The 18,141-nt window shown below is 49.6% G+C and overlaps 1 protein-coding gene across 2 annotated transcripts; it reads right to left on the bottom strand.

Annotated features, from left to right (window-relative positions):
* Positions 1-252: 252 nt before the first annotated feature.
* Positions 253-7,539, bottom strand: NKX2-1 (NK2 homeobox 1). 2 transcript variants are annotated; one of them, XM_086894001.1, is made up of 3 exons: positions 7,299-7,539; positions 2,564-2,940; positions 253-1,832 (listed from the first exon to the last, which is right to left on the bottom strand). In XM_086894001.1, the coding sequence occupies exons 1-3, from the start codon at positions 7,349-7,351 to the stop codon at positions 1,162-1,164; spliced, it is 1,101 nt and encodes a 366-aa protein (XP_086750127.1). In that variant the 5' UTR covers positions 7,352-7,539; the 3' UTR covers positions 253-1,161. The 2 variants fall into 2 exon arrangements, with proteins under 2 accessions (XP_086750127.1, XP_086750128.1); XM_086894002.1 differs by lacking the exon at positions 7,299-7,539 and adding an exon at positions 3,989-4,992.
* Positions 7,540-18,141: the final 10,602 nt, after the last annotated feature.

An 18,141-nucleotide genomic window follows, 5' to 3' on the forward strand; every position in this document is an offset into this window, starting at 1 on the left:
TCGCTCGTCCTGTTTGCACGCTGAGAACTGATCCTGTATCCCGTTAACCCTCTGGCGCAGCTCCCCTTTGGGAACAGGGTCTGGGCCCTGGGAGGGGCAGGGGCCTTCCGGGATCTGGCAACATCCCGGCTTGTTTTTCCACCAAGAAGAAAAAAAAAAGGGGGGGGGGGGGTAAGGGGGAAAAAAAAAGGAGAGAGATTCAAGGGAAGGAGCGTCGGGAGGGGAAACCAAAGGGGGAAATAAAAAAGAATATTTGTAATGTGTATAATTTATTAGAAGCTTCTTAGGAACTATATTTAAGCCAAATATCTACATAAGTTACAACAGGAAAAGGCGGCGTGCGCAAATAACAAACTGCCAGAGGATTTACGACGGGGTGATCAGTGTCCATAAAAAAGGTGGGGGTTGGTTTGGTTGATTGTATTTTTTTTCCTTTTCTTTTTACAACAAAATATACAGGCTACTAAAAACTATGGGTTTAGTCCAACTTTTGACAGCATTATACAGCTACAGGTTCACATCAAACGTAAGGAGGAAAATAAAAGCCAAGCCTTTGATGACTCCACGTCTCCATCCGCTGGCCCTGGCGGCGGGCTGGGAGAGACTGGGGAGGGGGAAGCTGCTTCTTGTGTCTGGGTGACGCGAATGCGTTTTTTGGGGGGGAAAACCACCCCATCCCCCAAAATCTCTGTATTTACATGCAAGTCCTAGACGCTGGCAAAGTGTACATCTGATATCCAAGTCTTCAGACCATGCCTAAAGATGGTCCCCTTTCTGCAGACTGCTCCATGGTTATTAGTCTGAATATTTTTATACACCCCGTAGGACAACTTTGGGGGAGAAAAAACATAAAGACCCAAAACCATCAACAGTAACAATAAAACGGAACAAAAAAAGTGTCTTTCTCTCCTAGAGGTCCGCAGAGACCACTCAGTAAAACGGGGGAAAGGGAGAAACGCATTTAAAAAAAAAATAATAACAAAAACAACAAAAAACCGAAGGAAAAAAAAAAGAAAAAAAAAAAAAGCACACAGTAGTTTGGAGAGGACAGAGATTTGTGTAACTGGGAAAATTTGTTGGGTTTGTTTTTTGTTGATGTTTTTTTTTTCTTTTTTCTTTTTGCCTTTTTTTTTTTTTTTTCTTTTTCTTTGTTTAATCCTTTTACCAGGTCCTACCGTATAGCAAGGTGGAGCAAGACATGGCAGTGCCATAGTCAGAAGTAGAAGAGTTTAGGTGAGACAAACTGGAGACTTGGCTCTGCAGAGAGGAAGGGCTGGCCGAGTGCTGTCCCATGTCTGGAGACTGCCCCGCACTGTTTGTCTGGTGGCTCTGATGCTGTCCGAGGCTGTTGCCATTGGTAGCCACTGTGATCGTTGTAGCTGCCTGCTGCTGATGGCTCTGGATAGCTGCTGTGGGTGTGTTGGAGCCTGCTTGGCAGGGCTTGCCATCCTTCACAAGCACTGGCACCGCCACCCTTCTGGGAGACTGCTGCTGCTGGCAGGAGCCGTTCTCCTGTTGCATCTGCTGCTGCGCAGCCTTGTCTTTGGCCTGGCGTTTCATCTTGTAGCGGTGATTCTGGAACCAGATTTTGACCTGAGTCGGGGTGAGATGTATCATGCTGGCTAAATGTTCCCTCTCCGGGGCGGAGAGGTATTTTTGTTGCTTGAAACGTCTCTCCAGCTCGTAAACCTGGGCCTGCGAAAAAAGGACCCTCCGTTTCCTCCGCGGCGTGCTCTGGAGCGGGGCCATGCTCTTGCTCACGTCTCCCAGGGAGCCGAGGCTGCCCATGCCTCCCATGTTCATGCCCGAGGACGGCGCCATGAAGCGGGAGACTGCAAGGGAGAAGGCGGCACGTTTTAGGCGGCTCGGCTCGGCTCGGCCCGGCCCGGCCCGGCCCGGCCCGAGCGGGGCCCCGCGCTCCGGCAGCCCCCGCCGCCGCCTGCCCCCAGCGGAGCTCCGCAGCCCCCCGGCAGCCCAGCCCCGCTTCTGCACAGCGACTCGCGGCCCTGGGCCGAGCGGCGGCCCCCTTCTCGCCCGGCCCGGCCCCGCTGAACGAGGGCGACCGCTCGCCCCTCGTCCCGCCCGGGGGCACAGCCAGGAAAAGTGCCGAACGTGACAGCGGCCGCGGCTCCGCCGGCGCCGGCCGAACAGAACTCTGCCGCTCCCCGGGACGCGGCCCCGGCGCCTCCGGCTTCCCCCCTCGGCCGCCCGGTGCCGGGCTGCCCGCGGGCGGACGGGCACCGCCGGCTCCCTCCGGGCCCCCGGGCCGCCACGCTCCCGCCCCGCTGGACGGCGAGAGCCGGGCTCCCGCTCCCCGCCACCGCGGGGCTTCCGACCCCCCGGCCCCGCAAAAGCAGCCGCGGGAGGCTGACGTGCAGCCGGCCGGGCTGGAAACACCGGGCACGATCCTCGGGCAGGAGGAGGAATTTGGGGATTGGGGGGCGCGTCTGGCTTTGAGACCGACTTTTGCCCTGTCGCGGACCCCCCCGTGCCTTCTGGCCGCGATGTGCCGGGCGGATGCGCGGCAAGCCCCCTCCGGCCACCCAGCCCCGGGCTGACTTACTTGAGGAAAAGCGGGGATCCGGGTTGGTGCCGTACCATCCTGTCGCCGAAGCGCTGTTCCTCATGGTGTCCTGGTAAGGCGGCAGCTCGCTCATGTTGCCCAGGTTCCCATTGCAATAGCCCCCCATCGTAGCATGGGAGAGCTGGGGGACCCCTGCCGCTGTCATATGGTAGGCGGCAGTCACTGTTCCGTTGTGGCCCATGGGGTGCTGCTGCATGGCCGGCTGAGAAACCTGAGACTGTCTGTAGGCTGACAGGGGAGCCCCCAAGTTACTGGCCTCCATGCCCACTTTCTTGTAGCTTTCCTCCAAAGGACTCAAGATGTCAGACACTGAGAAAGGAGTCGTATGCTTTGGGCTCATCGACATGATTCGGCGGCTGGGGAAAAAAAAAAAAAAAAAAAAAAAAAAAAAGGAAGGGGAGGCAAATCTTTTTTTTTTTTTTTTTTTTTTTTTTTTTTTTTTGCCAAATATTCTGGTGTTGCCTTAACGCCGATCTTGTTGGATGTACACGTAACCGAGTGGACGAAGTCCGCCTTAATTGGATTGAGTGGAGGCTCAGGGCTGCCTTTCGTTTGTTTTAGCCAGACGCCAGGTTTTAGGCTGCCACCAGAGGCGGGGCATAGGCACTAAAGCAACAAGACAATAGAAGCCTACATCTTGCCCAAGATAATTAGCTTACATGCTGATGACAAGGTAAACACCTTTAAGTTTTACTTGTCAGATTTTTTTTTTATGTCTTTAGAAAAAAAAAAAATAAAAAAGAAGAGAGACAGAAAGGACGGGAGAGAGAGGGGAAAAAAGAAAGAAAGACCCCGTGAGCACAACTCTTTTTTTTTTTTTTTTTTTTCCTCGGGGGTGGCAATATAGTGGATGGGAAATGGAAAGCAAAGCAAAAAGACCACCATTTGACTGGGTGAAAGGATTTAAAAACAGCTCCCGGGTGGCAAGGCTGTCAGCCCAGCCTTTGTGAGAGCTGGGGAAACGGGGTGGAATGCCAGTAAGGCAAAGGACAGAATCTCCCTCTTCCCCCACCAAGTTTGGTCCGGAAGGAACCCCGCCGCCGGGAGGACAACTCTCGGGAGGGCAGATCTTTCTCTCCGGGCCACAGCTCCCCGTGCCCCGCACTCCCCGCACTGGCTTATCAGATACCCCGGCAGGCTGGGGCTGAACAAGCGCTTGGGATTTCACATCTCGGAAACACTATGTCTCCTAAGACACTCCGTGCAGGGATCGTTTCTCTCCCTGAACCCATAAATTCCTTCCAACTAGGGATTTTTTTTTTTTTTTTTTAAATATCTCAAAGAGGGGTGGAAGACACAAGTTCGCAAAATCAAGCAGTAATTTAATTGCCTGGGGCGAGAGACCGATGAAAAATAGGTTAGTGCAAAATGTCGCTTGTTATTCTCAGAGGCAAAGACTCTCACAGTCTCTCGTGGTCCCTCTGAAGCTGAAGCTGCTTTCTAAGGTTATTTATACAGCACGGGAGCTGGATGGAGAAGACCTCTCCGGTCATCTGCCATACGACCTTGCCAATGAATTCCCTGTAGTTTCAAATAAACTGCAATTTCTGGCACTTTCGGATCTGTTCTCGGATCCGGTGTGAAAACAAAAGCGATCCATTCACAGCCACACGCACACGTACAGGCAGCCAGTAGCTAATGTCACTCGGGTCTTTGAAGAAATCGTCCAACACCTAGTGTCTCCAAAGCTTATATTTCGGGGTGATACGGGCAGAGGAGAGAAACCTCCCCCGAGTGTTTCACACCCCGGCCTACGGCCCTGGCAACCACAATTTAATACAGCGATTACCTGAATATTAAGAAAATTACAGCGAAGGTACAGTTAACCCTGGGACTTTGAAGTGTCAAGTAACTATTTAGTAATTGCACTTGTAAATATGTTTGTGCTCGGCTGGTTCGTGCTTAAAAATGCAAAAGTGCACTTGCTACCCGGGAATAACTAAATATCTTTGTCTAAAGTGGCAGCATAAATAGCCGGTCGCTTTGTGGCTGTGCTTGATATTAGTACATAAGGATCATTTTGCTTCAATTGGGAGGCTCTCATTCACTAGGCAAGAAACCGTTTAGGAGAAAGTAGGTTCCCGTATGAGAGTTAACATCCTTCAAGTGTAAGCCTCAGTCTTGATTACACTTTAGAGCTCTGCAAGAGGTGAGCTTTTCCACACAAATATAATCGGGGGAACTTTCCTTCAATCAGGCCTCCAGCTCTCTTACATCATCTCAGCTGCTTCTTTCGGCACCAGCTCCCTCAAGGCTGAATATCCCGAGCTGGGCTGGTTGTGAGTCTGCTGGGTCACCAAAGGCAGAGAAGGGCGACTTTGGGATAGAAAGGCGTTTGGTTTTTACCTCTTCTTTTTCCTCTTTTCTTTTGAAACCTTTCAATCTTGTCTTTCCAGAGCTCTGGAACATTTCTTTCCCCCTCCCCTCACCCCGCACCCCCCCCCCCCCCCTCCTCCCCCCTCATTTTTTCCCCTTTCTGCGCGTATTTTTGATTACGGTCTTTGGTTTTGTTCCTACACCGAGAGAGACTCGACCTTGCCTTAGTGGTTTGATTGTTTGGGGTTTGTGGTTGGTTTTTTTTTTCACCCCGAATTTCTCAGACACTCCACCCCCATGCCTCTTTCGCGAATCTTTAAAAGAAGGGGGTGGATGGAAGGGAAAAAAAAAAATAAATACTGCAGAATCCACCAAAACTGCGGCTTGGTCGGCTGTCATCAGGGACGAAAGGCGGCGAGTGACCGCGCAATTTGTGGAATTTGTGGGGCAGGAGCCGTTCCCATGCACAGAGGGGCAGCTGGGTAGGCCCCAGCAGCGCTCCGGGAGCCGAGAGTCCCCGCTGCCCTGCGCCCGCCCCGGAGCGAGCCTTTGAGCCTGCCAGAGCGAATTTATCCTCTCGCCCGAATGAGCGCAGGTTAAATCGCCTCTCAAGCATCGCTCGGTTAGGTTATCCCGAGCGAGTCGGGCCTCGGCTCTGCACGGGGTCTGCTAGAGGGAAGCTAATGCGAGAGCGCTTCGTTCACCTGCTCTGGGGAGCGGGTGGAAGTGCTGCGCACGTCTGGCCGCTGGGTCAGGAGCACACCGCGGCTATAGGCACGGCTAGCTGCTTTTCAGCCTGGCTACATCGACGCGGTGTGAAGGGAACAGGTCAGCCTCTGCACCTGCTTTCCCGGCCCAAGTGAGCGATAACGGGGCGAGTGACACCACGGACAAGGGGCGAGAAAACTTCTTCTCTGGTGCCGTGTCCCTTCACTCTCTTTTCTTTCAAACCCCCCGCAGGAGTTTCGTCTGCCAGAGATGGCTGCTCCCAGCTTCCGGGGAGGGCGGCCGTCCCGACAGAATCCTGCCTAGGCTGCCTTTAAAAGCGATATATTCGTTTACCTGGTGATGCTGCTTAGTAAAACACTCGAGTTAAAAAGAAATGCTAAGGAGGAGAGCAAGGAAGATGAGATGCGTTCTGCCTGGTGGAAGCATTTTCATGAGAAAGGCACGGTTTTCACCCCGTGTTTGCAGAAATGCGGCTACACGGACGTCCCTTCAATAGCTTCTGACCCCACACAATCCTTTTGATAACACTCGAGAGGTGGAAGAATGGGAGACTTTGTCAATCAAATGGTGCCAATCCCAATGGAAACGGTGCCACCAAGACCGCAGAGCGTTTCCTCATCAACTGGATTGCGGGGGCTGGGAACTCAAGGATCAGCTTTTGAAAGTGCGCACAGGGCTCTCCAAAGACAACAATGTCTTTTTTATACGAGCTGCTGTGCCTCCCCAAGGGGAATTAAATATGTTCGGCCAGGCAGAGCTCGGAGGGCTCGGAGGGCAGAGGGTAAGGGTCCCACGCAAACCGCACGCAAATTCTTTCTCAACGAGAAAGATGCTTTCTAGGTGTAACTTTTTGATACGAAGCCATGAGCTGCTCCGTGCTCCCTCTGGGTCAGTTCAGGGGTGCACGTCCGGCTGCACCCCCTGGCCAGCGCTGCCCTGCCCGCTCCCAGTGCCGAGGAGGCGCTGCCCTGCCCGCTGCCCTGCCCGCGGCCCTACAGCCCGGGAGCAGCCGCTCACAGAGAGCTCCGAGCTGGAGGTGGCAAGAGCAGATCTGTGACAGAGCTCTTTATTCGCTTCTGGTCACCCGTATAACTCTAACACATCCATAGAGGGATGTAAATGACCGCCTGGAAAAAAGGCACCACAGAGGCAGCTTGCCTCAACTCTCCCCTCTCGACCCACCCTGAGCGAGCTTATAGAAACTTCATCTGGTTGCTTGTGCGTGTCGGGGTAATACACCCTCGGGTAATACACCCTCTGTGTCCCCGCGCTCCGCAGAGCGGAGATGTGCCCGCAACACCTACGCCGGGAGCGGAGGTTTCCGTACTCATCGTGTAGGGCGGACTTGTGACTCTGGCGGCCGCGGGCAGGGCGCTGGGAGCCTCTCCCCGGCTGGAAAGCACATGCTTGGGCGTGTAAGAAGGCAGGAGTCCTCCCAGAGACGCACCCTGCGAGCGCTACCTAGGCACGGAGCGCTCCGGGTGCGTGTGTGGGGAAACGCCTGTTGTGGCTCACGGGGACAATTCCTCGCCGTGGGAAAGCCCCCCTGCCCTGGTTATCTCGTTAGGGTGGGAGAAAGCCCTCAACACACCGGTCGAAACCTCTCCCCCTGGCGTGGGAACCTAAGGCAACCAGCGAGACCACCAAAGGCTAAAGCGAAAATCCTCACCCCTCCGCAGAGCACGCCCAGTTGCTCCTCCAGCTGCCCACGGCGTGGAGCATCTCGCAGCTGGGGGTTCTCGGGGCCCCTTCGCCACCGCTCCCTGGCGGCCCCACTCGCAAAGCTCCGGGCGAGCGAGGGCAGCGGCGTTGCCTTCGCTCAGCTCTTTCCCTCCTTCCCCAGTTGCTGGAGGACGGCTGAGCCCTCCTGCCCTAGTCCTCGACACCCTCCCCGTCCTTTCCTTCTCCGGGCCGTTCCCGGCCAAGAGGGCCAGGGTGGGGCCAGGTACGGGGTGCCAGGGCAGGGCTCCCGGAGCCGAGGCGGCGGGCGGAGGGCAGCCGTGCCAGGGCGGGGGCGGCGGGGCCCGGGGCACGCCTCGGCCCGCCGGCCCCACCGCGCCCCTCGGCGGCTGCCCGGCGCCGGGACCCGCGGGGAAGGGCTCTTTGCAGGCACCCCGGGAGTCTCGGGTGGATAGCAGCGGCACTCGCCCCGCTGTGTGAACTGCTGTCTGACCGCCTGCTCCGCTGTTATCAGCAGTTAATATAAGCCCTCCGCATCCGGCTTTCTTAGTGCCACTAGACTGTCACTGCCGCAACGGTGCCACTACACACATACAAGACTTACTGTTGCCCTGAAGCGTTTTTGATACACCCAAGACAGAGATGATTATGCGGAAGATTACTTGAAGGTGGTTGTTGAGACAATTTGCAAAAAGTTAGCCTGTAGAGGTAGTTAAAAATACAAGCAAGTTTTACTGAGATATAGAAAGTTTTAATCGGTATGTACCTACAAACAGAATCCCGACGGGATCCATTTATCCGCTTTTGGGTGTAGCTATTAGTATATTACATTAGCTGTCTTAGGAGTTAGGCGCTTTTGTGTGTGTGTTCCCAGACATGCCTACACACACACGTACGAGCGTGGGGGTGCATACCTCCGGCACTGGTTATGCGTGAGTATATATTTACGCATACATTCACAGTCCTCAACCCTGTCGTCTCTTAAGTGTTTCAAAAAGGAACTCAGCTTTTAAGTGGGTCACCTCTCCGCCCTCCCTTCCCCTTCCCTCGCCCAGGCCTGCGGCCGCGCCGGCGCCGGGAAAAGGGGCTCTCGGCTCCCGGCTGGGGTTGGACGCGGAGGCGACGGCCACGGACGTGCCTGTGGGTGCAGAGCGGAGTGCCCCCCTGCAGTTTGATTTACCGCAGACCTTTCCTGTTCCAGCGTGGCTGGCGGCGGCGGGCGGCGCGGGGGCTCTTTGCTCACTGCCCCCCGGTGCGGTCGCGAAGCCCTCCCGGTGCCTCCGGAGCGCAGCCGAGGGCCCCGGGGAGCTGCAGCCTGCCCTGTGCGTGCTGCGGGGCGGGGGCTGAGCGTCCTCCCGCATCATCCCGCATCATCCCGGGTCCGCCCGCATCATCCCGCATCATCCCGGGTCCTCCCGCATCATCCCGGGTCCTCCCGCATCATCCCGGGCACAGGGCCGAGCCCGGGGGCGCTCCCCCGCGCCTGCCGGGAGTACGCGCTGCTGGACAGGCGACCTTTCCCCCTCGACCTTACCCTGAGGGTAACCAAAGCTCCCTTTTATTTTCAATGTCACTTGGGAGTTTGCCTTTTGTTCCCCGCTACCTCTCGCTTCCAGGGATACGGGCGGCTCCCCGCTGGCTCGGGGAAGGGCCAGCGGTTGCAAAGATATCTCATTTAGAAGCTACAATGGAGTCCTTTCGACCAGCCCGTGTGGTGCCCGAGCTTTATTTTCGTGCCGGGGGAGAACGGAATTGTTTGTTTTGCTTTTGTTTTCACAGCAAAACTCGAGGGCGAGTTACAGGAGGGCTGATAGGAGCCCAGGCCCTTCTCGTTGCCCGTGGGTGCCCAGCAGAGCCAGCCAGCCGAGGGCCGACCCATCTGGTGCAGGACCACGGCAGCTCCTGCTGGGAACCGGCGCAAACGGAGCGGCTTCAGGGATCTGCCCGCGGATGCCCTGCGGACGCTGATCTCAGAGTGACCGAGCCCTCTGCTCATTGCCCCAAAATTCTCTCCTCTGCTCCTCCGTCTGCGGCTTGACCTGAGCTCCCCCAGTGGCTTTAATTCGGAAGGAAGACGCCATCTGTCCCTTTGTGCCCTTGGCTTTTTTGTGTGGGCAGGGGCCAGCGGTGCAAGGTGGGCTCTGCAGGCGGTGCCAGCTTGCCGAGGGCCGCCCCGGGGCCGGAGCCTCCCTCCGCTGGCCGCCGGGGAAAGCGCAGCGCCGGGCCCGGGCCGCCAGGGCTGCCGCTCACCTCGGCCTGTAGGCTTGCTGCTGTTGCTGTTGGAATTTCACCCTAGCCAAGGCAAAATCATATCAATGAGGAAACAGAAGGGGAATTTGCTCGGTTGCCCTTGGGGATTAATTGGATCCGTTTCCACTCTGTGTTTCTCCAAATCTAGGAGGAAGGCTTAGATTAGCTTTTTTTTGATGCTGCTGCTGCAGCTCTTCCTCAACGCCTTCCCAAAGAGGTAGCTCTGCCTCTGAGCAAGATTCTTCCCCCTCTCTGGTGAAAGTGAAATTTGCCTGTTCCTGCATCAAGAGGAACTGTTTAATAATGTGTGCCTGTTTTACAGCAACACAGTCAAACACTTTCAGATTGTGCTCTTGCTAGTAGATGGTCATATACACGAAAGATTCTCGCTCAAAAACTGCCTGTAGAGAGTGACTCTGCCTCCTCCTCAGCTGCTTCCTACCTTCTGAGCTTGTAGCCCATGACTCCATGCTATGAGGGCTGCTCTCAATCCCTGCTCTGCAGAAGCAGCCCACTTGCCCTACACTCCTCCCTGAGTGTGGGAAGCGAAGATGCAAGCGCCATCCAGGGCTGAATAGAGCTGCCATGAATCACTGAGCTGGTCTGGTAGGGCCAGAGTGACCCAGCTACCCACTCAGAGTAGTAGGTGGTTTGTTTATTTGTCATGTGAGCCTTAAAAATCAACATTTCCCAAGTCTTAAAAAGCCCAACCAACCAACCAACCAACCAACCAACCAACCAACCAACCAACCAACCAATCAACCAATCAACCAACCAACCAACCAACCAACCAACCAACCAACCAATCAACCAACCAACCAACCAACCAACCAATCAACCAACCAATCAACCAATCAACCAACCAACCAACCAACCAACCAACCAACCAACCAACCAACCAATCAACCAACCAACCAACCAACCAATCAACCAACCAACTAACCAACCAACCAACCAACCAACCAACTAACCAACCAACCAACCAATTAACCAACCAACCAACCAATCAACCAACCAATCAACCAACCAACCAACCAACCAACCAACCAACCAACCAACCAACCAGAAAAACAAACAAACAAAAAAACCCAATCAATGTTCACTCTGCCTTGATTTTCTTCTGTTCATCTTCTGGAAGAGAGGACACAGAAACCTCCTAAGCAAAGAGGACCATTTCAGAAGCCCAAGGGCAAACCTAGGGATGTTTCAGAAGCCCGTTTTTAATTTCATGGGAACCAGTGTCTCTGGGAAGATCATGCCCTCAGTCTGGCTAGTACAACTGGTAGGTCTAGTTAAAAGCTGATGTAAAACTCTGCAGCACAAAGGAAGCCATTTGTAGCTAAACTCAACAATGAACTTTATTGGTCCTGCTACCAAACCCATTAACAAAGCTCTACACTCTGCAGCATTGTTTCTGGGGCTGGGTTTTGTTAAACCAGTTACTGATGTATGTATATGGCCCAGGGTGCTGATTTAACAGGTGCATTCCTCTTGCCAGGAAAGAGTTCAGTTCAGTTACCAGTTTCAGCTAGTTCAGTTTCAAATACCAGTCTTTCAAGCATTTCCTGCTGTAAATAAGGTCTCAAAAGTTTATTGTACAGTGGGAAGGAGATATGCATGGCATACATGCCAGGAAAGGCTCTTCTTGAGCCATGAGACCCGTGCCAGGAATCTGACAACTCTGACAACGGCTCCCATCATCTCTAATTCCATAGGTCAGGCATCTTGAGGCAGATCAGGTTCCATCAGCAGGACTACCCCACAATACTCCATCTTTCAAAGAGTTTGCTCTAAAAGCAGTGTCTGTGGCTTGCTGAGTCTGGCACCAGTGGCATCTGTATTGTCATATAGAGCAGAGTTCCTGTATTTTATACAAGAAATGGAAAGGGGGGATAGTGAGTTACAACTATTTGCAGCACCAAATTGCTGCTGGGATGAATGGGCATCTGTGTTTTCTGCAACCACGTGCACTCCATATCTTTGCTCTAACATTGTAATTTTCACTCTGCCAAATACATTTGTTTCTATGAATGGCACAGTGTAAAATATAGGATGTTTTTCTTGCCAAGGATGGTGAAACAATGGGTTCATCAAAATGCTTCACCTTTTCCTTGTCCCAAGAAGAACCAGTAACCTAGAAAAGAAATGACAAAATTGGAAAGAGATGTCTCACCCTTGCAGCTATGTGAAAGACAGAACTGCTCCTAAATGAGCTGGCTCTTACTGCAACCATCTGATGTCTATGTCTTCCTCTGTTGAGTCCCAGCAGCAGCCTCTCTTCCATTTGGTTATCCATTGGCAGGACTCTTTGGCTCCCATACTTCTAGGGGATGGATAGCACAGTTCCACTTGCAGCTGAGTGTTTACTGAAAGGCTTCCCAGATTTAAAAAAAAGATGGTCTCAGCCTTGCAGAACTTTTCTTCCTGGAGATAATCAGCAAGAAAGAAGGAAAGCAGTTCATCTTGAGGTTCAGTTGGGTTGAAGGATCAAGAGCTGGGAAGCAAACCCAAAGCTCCTTTGTATTGTAACATAAAAAATGCACCCAACAAATTTCTGAAGGTCCAGAAGTATTTTATCTTTGAATTAGAACAGCACTTTCTATTCAAATAGAAATCCTAAAACATATGCTAAAACAAGTCCTTGTTAGATGCTCTATTTTCTGTTTTCCCAGATATTAGTCATTATTAGCATTGTAGTACAGAAGAGTCTCCATGTAGCAGGACTATCTTCTAAATTACTTTGGATGATAGACATAATGAAGTTAAAAATTTCACTCATCTTTGCCCTGTCATAAATGAAAGCACATGTTATACTTATTCAAAAAATAGCTGACCATAGAATTAGGTTCAAGTTATATTTTCAGTGTAGAAATGTTTATGCTGAAAAAGCCTAGATACTTTCTTGAAAGTAGTTTAATCATGTAAAATAGTCCATTAATGGATTTTGACTACTATTCAGTTTTTAAAATAATGTCCCTTATAATTAGTTGTTTTATCATTCCTTTATGAGCCTTGCTTATTTTGAATTCCAGGGAAAGAAGACTGCTAAGCTGATATAATGAGATAATATCCTTCACTGGCATAAGTAAGGCTACGAGATGGACTGCTACCCACATTGGTAATTATACATGCTCCATTTCCACAACTGGAACCAGAATGAATGCTCTGCAGCATTTTACTCTCTCTGAATAACATTAACTGAAAAAAACCCCAAGTGAGTAACTTGTTTACGTATTAGTGTTGGAGGAAACAACCTGAGCTGGCTGTCCTTGAGTCTGTGGAGTCAAACTCATTCAGCAAGCACTTAGCACAGGATGAAGGAGGAAGCCATTTTACCACCTGCACATAAAACTAGTGTGCCAGCTCTGCCATTCCACAGAGGTGCCAGCTTCAGGTTCTGTATATCCTGGGAAAGGAGCAGACAGCAGAGAGAGCATCACAGATTTGTCCAGTTGTGTGATACGAGCTTCATAGGTGAGCAAAAGTGACACTTCCATCCCATCTTGTTTGTGTGAGCCCAAAACACTCCGTGAATATCAGAAGTTTTAGGGTGAGACACGTTATTATGACACGTTATAAGAGGCAAAGATGTAGCCTGTGGTATTATGGGCAATAGATGGGTCCAAATCACCTTCTAGAAATCTTTTCTGACTAATGAAGTGATGCAAATCCATCTTTTCTGACGAATGAAGGGATGCAAATCCACACACTGCCTGTCTGGCCGCACTGACATCACTGGTAGCACAACTAGTACAGTTTGCTGTTGAGACTGAGAGGCAGAACTTCTGGTTAAAAGTACATGCCCAGTCGGAGCAGGTCAGTGCTGCAGACAAATGAAGCCCCCAGTGGTCCCTGTGCCTGCACTGGCCACAAAGCAGCTAAAAACATTCTGAGAGGAAAACTGCCATGGTAGCCCAGCAGTTCCTTAGTCCCTCCTTGTGTGACTGCAAGCAGGGCTGCCCACGGTGCCTCAGGAGCATGTACACTGCCATCATCTGCAGGCAGGGGTCCACCCTGCCATTTGGGACTTGGCTGGAGTGAGAAATAAGGATGTGTTTAAACTCAGTGGGAAGAGTCTCTGGTACTTACAGCACATAAGGCTTGCACTGCAAAACCTATCAAAGAGTATTTGCTTTTCATTATAGAATTTTGGTGCTTTTGCAGTGAAAATACTTAGTTCTGAATGCAGCCTGGAAATATCAAATGGAAATACATATTACATGAAGCAGGGGGTTCCAAACAAATCTCCCTTTCTGCAGCAGCCCTTGCTGATGGCAGGGATGGCAGCTGAAGCTCTTGGCATTAGCTATGGCCAGGGCTCCTGGCAGCAATTGGTGGCTGCCAGCACTGACTTTGTACGAGACCTATGCCTCATTCCACCTCCTGCTCCTCAGTCACCCATCAACACTCTCCCAGCACCAGGATGACAAGCATCAGCTTCCTCATCTTTCCCAGCCACATTGCCTTTCTTCCTCTTCCTCCTATCCCCCTTTCCCAGCTGACCAGCACACCTGCAGTGTGCTGGCAAGAGCTGCCTTTGGGGGCAGAGGCTGTGTGACAGCTTGCAGACAGGTGCCAGCCTCACAGCTGAGCACCTTTCTTCAAAACACAGAGCAGTGTGAGCACCAGCAGTGTTACACAGGCTGCAGAATCTTCATGCCCAGGGAAATTATGGATTAAAGCAACCAACCACTTCAGGAAAAAGAAAAAAAAAAAAGGTGTCTGAAATGTTTGTATGTCTGCAAAATTTTGGTTTCTGTAGAAACTTTTCAATGGATTTTGGATGATCAGCTCTTCATAGCCTGCTCCTTGCAAGGCATAATACCTTGCAGGAATGTGCAGCCCCTTCAATTGCTGGGCTTCTGTAAATTTTCTTTTTCTGACTGAGTCATTATTTATCCTGCATTTATCAAAAATGGCTAGAAATACAGGACTTTGCCTTTCTCTCAATCTGCATGTCATTCCTTTACAAAGCTTTAAAATATTTTTCCTCTGGTATTTATTGATTTAGCTGTGCTGTATATCCTATTAGACTATTCTGCTGCATTCAGAAATGAGAACAGTTCCACCTCCCTCGCATCCAGCTCCATTTCTCTTCAGTTTCATTTCCCTCAGGGTCACTGTTAGGTGATGATATGCAGTAATGTCCCAGTGAGGTGCTGTTTCCATTAGCTTCCCCCTTCAGAGGTGGTCAGAGGTCTGAATTCTTATATGATTTGTTTTCTTGGATACTTAGAAGATAAGATTCAGTTCTGATCCCTCTTCTAAATGTACATGCTTCATTTTCTGTACTTCCTCCTTTTCTAACAAGGCAGTGTCTTTTACCTCTGATTTTAAAACAAGAAGTATGGTTTTGTGCTTGATGTTTTTTAATCAGCATTCAATACTATTTATATAAAATGGCTATAAAAGGAGGAAGAAATCACATGGCAGACTATAGCCTGCACATCTATATACACATATTAGGAAGATCACAGAAAATGCTTTCAAACACATCTACACAAAATGCATTGAGAAAGCAAAAAATACCTCTTCCTGCAGAACACAAAGTGTCTTCTGTAGATGAATAAATGTGTAAGCTCCATAACAAATGATGCAGTGTCTTCAGTAGGGATAAACTTTGCTGAATCAAGCATGATCCAATGTGCTTTGGGGGAAGAAAGGGGATGACAATCCAAATGAAGTTTTCCATTCTTCCCTCAATAAAGGGTTATTTGGAGGTTTGTATTCTGAAATGGTGATGTTTTTCTCATCATGAAGTTTTAACATGTGCAATGTCTTGTTGCACTTTACCTTGCAAAGCTGGCTATTTCCCTGAAGTTAGGATTACTTGGTAGGCTTATGTTTACACTTACACACTGCTTGAGGCCCATGGTCGGGCTTTGTGAGAGAAGCTGGAGACAAATGGCTCTGTGCTTCACCACCATGGACCTGGAATAAACTGCTGTGGAAGTAGGTTTGGAGACCAATTAGAACAAGCATCTCAGGGGAATCCATGGCCCAGAAATACAGACGACAAAGTTTGGACATGCAGTGACTGTTACTAAAAAATCAGAATTATTGCCCATCTAGTCAAACCTATAAATAATCATCGTATCTGGGGTGAATTTCAATCACCAGTTGGATTTCTTTCATCTAGTTTTGTTGATCTTTCTATGTTTTCATTGTAAATTTTATTTTCTACATTATGTGATGGGCTGACCCTGTCTGGATGTCAAGTACCCACTGAAGCTGCTTCATCACACCCCTCCTCATGTAGCCATGGGTGAGAAAAAATACCACAGAAGGCTTTTGGGTTGAGGTAAGGACAGGAAGGGGTCACTCACCTGTTATTTTCATGGGTGAAACAGACTCACCCTGGGGAAATTAACTGAATTTATTACCAAGCAAAACCAAATCAGAATAGGACAATGAGAAGTAAAACAAAATCTTAAAAAAACCCCACTTTATCCCTACCCCTTCCTCCTTTACAGGCTTAACTCGATTCCCAAGCTCTCTATCTTCTCCCCTCCAGGAGTTCAGAGGGATGGGAATGGAGGTTACAGTCAGTTCATCACTGCAGCTGCTTTCTTCTCAGGGGAAGGACTCCTCACAAGCTTCCCCTGCTCCAGAACACCGTCTATCCCACAGGACACAGTCCTCCACAAACCTCTCCAAAGTGAGTCCATCACACAGGCTGCAGCTTTTCACAAACTGCTCCAGTGTGGGTCCTCCACTGGGTCACAAGTGCTCCCAGCAACCCTGCTCCAGCATGGGCTACTCTCCACAGCACCACAGTTCCTGCCAGAGCCTGGTACAGTGTGGGCTTTCCACAGGATCACAGCCTCCTTTGGGCACCCACCTGCTCCGGTGTGGGGTCCCTGGGGGCTGCAGGTGGATCTCTGTTCCACTGTGAGCCCCATGGGCTGCAGGGGCACATCCTGTCCTCACCATGGTCTGCACCAGAGGCTGCAGGGAATCTCTGCTCTGGTGCCTGGAGCACCTCCTGCCCCTCCTTCTTCACTGGCCTTGTTGTCTGCAGAGTTGCTGCTTTCACATATTCTCACTCTGCTCTTCTCTGGCTGCAATTTGCTTCTACTTTTTCTTAATTTTTTCCCCTTCCTTCTTAACCATGATATTCCAGAGGTGCTCCCACTGTCACTGGTGGTATTGACCTTGGCCAGTGGTGGGTGTCCCTTGGAGCTGGCTGGCACTGGCTCTGTGGAACAGAGCTGGAGCTTTTGGCAGCTTCTCACAGGAGCTCCCTCTGTAGCCTCCCCCACTCCCTGCTGCCAAAACCTTACCTTTCAAACCAAATAAAAGCTATCTATGTTAAACTAAATAAAGATACATCAATAGATATTACACTGTAATTAAAAGAGGGCAAGTTTAAAGCTGGATTAAACCATATAATTTTCTGTAGATTTTTTCTCTGAATTGACATCTTTTCTCTTGAGCAAATCCAATTTAAACTCATTAGAGCTGTTGATTGCCACATTTTTGTCTGCTCTCCAGTGCCTTAGGTGGATATCATTGCCCAGGTGTATTGTTGATTAAAATCTGATGTTATAAAAAATTGAATTTTCTCTCCCAAAAATCTTTTCTGTGTTTCAATACAGAAATGGAGAAAGTCTCAGATGTTAATGTTTTTTCAGAGAGAGAGGTTTCACCAGAACTTTGTTGTTTAGATAAATGGTCTGAATTCAGGAGAAGTATAAAATTCACCTGTGGGAGATAAATCTCAGTTTGCAATCTTCTCAAATTTAAAAAAAAACCAAACAATTGATCCGAATTCCTAAAATAATTTTGAGTAGGTAAAAGCCTATGTGAAAATCTGATAGTCTGCTTTCTTCTGGGGATCAGAAAGTTGTGGGAAAAAACTCTCAAACTGTACACCTGAACATCAAATATTTGACAGAACTCTGTTCCAGCACACAGTCTAAGTAGTTGACACAAATGCTGTCCTCTTGTATAGCTAATAATAACTAATAATACAATAACTATATATAATAACTATTAAATATTATTATTGATAAATCTAATGATAATAACATTACTATATAATCTAGATACAATATTAATATTATATATAATAATATAATAACTATATATAATAGGCAGGAATCCTGCTCCTTGTTTCCCAAAGGGATGTTCCTGAGTCTTGTGAAGCCTCCTCAGACACAGCACCAGAGACTGTCATGCTATCCCAGAACTTGGTATAGAAAATCAAGCACACACATGGTGTGGACCTTGGGAGTTTTCAAACATATCATTCTCTCTCTGGTTAAAAATAATTGAATAAAAAGTGGTAGTTTTTTCTTTTTAACTAATGTTCCCTCCATGCATATTTGTTTCCTTTAGTGTTTTTGACAGTATTGTTGACTTTTACTTTAAAAGATGCTATTCCAAAATGCTTGGTCCTCAACAGGGGATCAGAATGCCTTTAGCTTTTTAGTCTCTTATTGAAAAACCAAAATCCACCATCACCATATGAAATGCACATCACTTTTTACTTTGTGAACCAGACCATTCTGTACAATCAGTTTTAAACAGAGAATTGTGGAGTACTGTGGATAAGACAATGCACAGATGCAATATAAACC

Source organism: Cyanistes caeruleus, chromosome 6 (genome assembly GCF_971803275.1).
Source record: "Cyanistes caeruleus chromosome 6, bCyaCae1.hap1.1, whole genome shotgun sequence".
NCBI lineage: Eukaryota > Metazoa > Chordata > Aves > Passeriformes > Paridae > Cyanistes > Cyanistes caeruleus.